At 40.4% G+C, this 3,518-nt stretch overlaps 1 protein-coding gene across 1 annotated transcript in view; it reads left to right on the top strand.

The window, feature by feature from the left end:
• Positions 1-3,081: 3,081 nt before the first annotated feature.
• The window catches only part of LOC107160289 (phospholipase A and acyltransferase 2-like), an 18,875-nt gene continuing 18,438 nt past the window's right edge, over positions 3,082-3,518 (top strand). Inside the window, exon 1 of the mRNA XM_048788240.1 lies at positions 3,082-3,321. Within this exon, the coding sequence (XP_048644197.1) occupies positions 3,082-3,321 (240 nt within the window). The remainder of the gene's footprint in view (positions 3,322-3,518) is intronic.

The following is a 3,518-nucleotide window of genomic DNA, read 5'->3' as shown; positions in this document are numbered from 1 at the left end:
ATGGCGACAGTGCAGAGTCTACCCATGACTTGCAGTCTGAGGGAGAAGAATCAGACGTTGAAATTCAGGACTTACAGAGAAATTTCAACAGGCTGCGTTTAACACTGCCTGCCCAGGCTATTCGAATTCGGCCATTACCTACTAAAAGGACAAAATTTAATAGGTACACTGAATTAACAATGACCTTTCTTACCCCATTCCAGCGAGGTATTAAGAAAGCACAGGAAGCTGGGGAGGATACTAGCAGTTTTCAACTTTTTCCAGTTTTTGAGCAAGTTAATGAGCAAGATCAGAGAGTTAGAGTTCATACTGTAATCCCATTTAAAACCATTAAGGAACTAAAAAGTGCATGTGAGATGTATGGTCCAAATTCGCCTTTTGTACAGAGCCTGATAGAAAATATTTGCTCGCAACCCCTTCCTCCTAGTGATTGGATTTCTTTAGCTAGATTTTGCCTGAGTGGGGGAGATTTCTTGCTCTGGCGTACTTATTGGACTGATTTTTGTACTGAACAGGCAGAAAGAAATAGAAGATGAAATTTAGAGACGCCGGTAGAAATGTTTTTAGGAACAGGTGAATTTGCTGATTTAGAAAGACAGTTAAATTATGAATTTTTAGTATACAATCAAATAACTATTATGCAAAATGTGCCTGGAAGCAGATTATCTCTAAAGACCAATCCAATTTAGTTCTTACCAAAATCAGGCAGGGTGCAAGTGAACCTTACTCAGATTTCGTAGCCCGATTGTACCAGGCTACAAACAGGTCAATCGGGAACCAGGGGGCATGTGAGTTTATTGTTAGGCAATTGGCATTTGAAAATGTGAATAAGTATTGTCAGGACATTCTTAGGCCGCACCGTAAAAAAGGGACGGTTTCTGAGTTTATCCGCTTATGTTCTGACATAGACTGTACCCATTTGCAGACAGTAGCTCTAGCTGCGGCACTAAAAGAAACCTTAAGGCCACAAGATTTAGTACGAAAGCCCCGCGGGAGATGCTACGTTTGCGGGAAAAGTAACCATAATGCGCGTGAGTGTCGCATGCGAAATTTTAAGTTCAGGGCTCCATCTACTGGTGATAATAGATATTGGAGGACTCAATCCCACGTGGCGGATCAAGATGGCGTGGATGAGCCCGCCTTCTTGTCATCATTTCTGCCAGGCCGAAACACAAACTTCTGGTCGGCCCCTCCCCCGGCCGAGAATGAGGAAGTAGGTGATGGTCGCGCAATGTGACGTCATCGCGCCGACCATGGGGGCTGCCATCTTTAATTTTACCAGAGCGAAACAGTTTCTGTACAAACCCCTAATGATTTTCAAGGCTTTTAAGAGATATTAATTGGCTGAAGCCATCCTTAAAACTAACTACTTCCGAGTTAAGTCCTTTATTTCAGATATTACAAGGAAATCCTTCTCCAACCTCTCCACGTCAGCTAACCTTAGAGGCTAGAACAGCTTTAAGGAGAGTTGAACATGCAATTAAAAATGCACAGCTTACTAGAATTGATCCTAAAGAAATAGTGTATTTATTAATATTTCAACTGAGCATACCCCAACAGGAGCCATATGGCAAAGATTAGGAGTTATTGAGTGGATTTATTTATCTCACTCCCCTCAAAAAACATTAATTCCTTTTCATGATTCCATAGCTCAATTAGTAATTAAGGGCAGAACTAGGATTTTACAATTAATTGGATCTGAGCCTGATATCATAACCATTCCATTTTCTGTTCAACAGACTAATTGGCTTTTTCAAACTTCTAGCTCATGGCAGATAGCTTTTGCTGATTTTCCTGGCCAGATAGATAGCCATTATCCTCGTGATAAGATTATACAATTTGCATCATTAACGTCACTTATTTTTCCAAAGATTGTACATGCACATCCTATAGATGAAGCTTTATCGGTGTTCTCTGATGGGTCGAGCTCAGGTAAAGCAGGTTTTTATAGTCGTGTTCACACAGAGGTAATGCAAATTTCTTATACTTCTGCCCGAAGAGCAGAGCTTCAAGCTCTGATTTGTGCCTTAAATTACTTTTCAAATGAGCCTATTAATATTTATTCTGACAGCTTATATGCAGTCGGAGTTACTAAAAATATTGAAACTTCAGTTATTGGGTACACTTCATCACAAGAGTTATTTGAATTATTCCACAATTTACAGAATGCAGTGCTAATGCGAAAGTACCCATGTTTCATAGGACACATATGAGCTCATACTAATCTTCCAGGACCCTTAGTTTCAGGTAATGACAAAATTGATAAATTAGTAACTTTTTGTCAACAGATGTCTTCATATGACTGTGCACTAGCTTCCCATTCCTTACATCATCAAAATGCTTCTAGCTTACGTAAAAAATTTAATATTACTAGAGAATAAGCTCATCAGATTGTAAGCCAATGCCCTAAGTGTGTTATTCACACTCCATCTCTGCCATCAGGGGTAAATCCCCGTGGATTAAAACCAAATCAAATATGGCAAATGGATGTAACTCATATTCCTCAATTTGGTAAGCAATGTTATGTGCATGTCATAGTGGACACTTATTCTAGATTTATTTTTGCCACAGCACGTACTAAGGAAAATACTCAACATGTAATTTCTCATTGCCTAGCAGCTTTTTCTGTGTTAGGGTGCCCTATGCAGATTAAAACAGATAATGCTCCAGCTTATGTAAGCTCTTCTTTTCAACAATTTTGCCAAGAGTTTAAAATTAATCATAAAACAGGAATTCCTTATAACCCCCAAGGTCAAGCCATTGTGGAACGAGCTCATTTATCTATTAAGCTTCAATTACAAAAATTAAAAGGGGGGAATAGGGTTATGACTCCCCAAAATAGCCTTAATCATGCCTTGTTTGTTTTAAATTTTTTAAACTGTGACACAGAAGGTCACACTGCTGCTGAGAGGCAAATGTCTCCCTCAGTAACAGGCCCTTTAGGCAGAGTTTTGTGGAAAGATTTACAGACCGGTCAGTGGAAAGGCCCAGATCCAGTGATTATGTGGGGCAGAGGTCATGCTTGTATTTTCCCAGCAGGTGCTTTTCATCCTATTTGGGTGCCTGAATGTGCTATCAGACATGGAAGAGATAGAACCCAGATTCAAGCGACTGAAGATCGACCTGGAGGAGCCCCTATCCAAAAGGAAGAGATATCGGAAAAGGATGAAGAAAGACCAGATTGACCCAGCTGAAAAGCTGAGTTCATGGGAAGATGTAAAGAAGCTAACAACCCAGGCTTCCCGAATACTTCGACACCTAGGAGAGAACAGGACCCCAGTGATGATGGTAGCAACAGTAATTGCCCTGCTGGGCTGTCAGGTAAAGGGGGATCAAGTAGACACTTACTGGACATATTTCCCAGATCCACCCCTGGTACACCCAGCTGTGTGGACTGGAGAATCTATTCCAGTATTTACTAATGACTCATTCATGATGGGAGGATTTACAGATACTCATATTACTCCCAATCATGTGACTAGATTTAATTATTCTGGCTACAGTGCCCAATTACCTTT

The sequence above is a fragment of the Marmota marmota genome, unplaced genomic scaffold (genome assembly GCF_001458135.2).
Source record: "Marmota marmota marmota unplaced genomic scaffold, marMar, whole genome shotgun sequence".
NCBI lineage: Eukaryota > Metazoa > Chordata > Mammalia > Rodentia > Sciuridae > Marmota > Marmota marmota.
The sequence above is the reverse complement of the archived record's forward strand: the minus strand, read 5'-3'. Positions and strand labels throughout refer to the sequence as shown.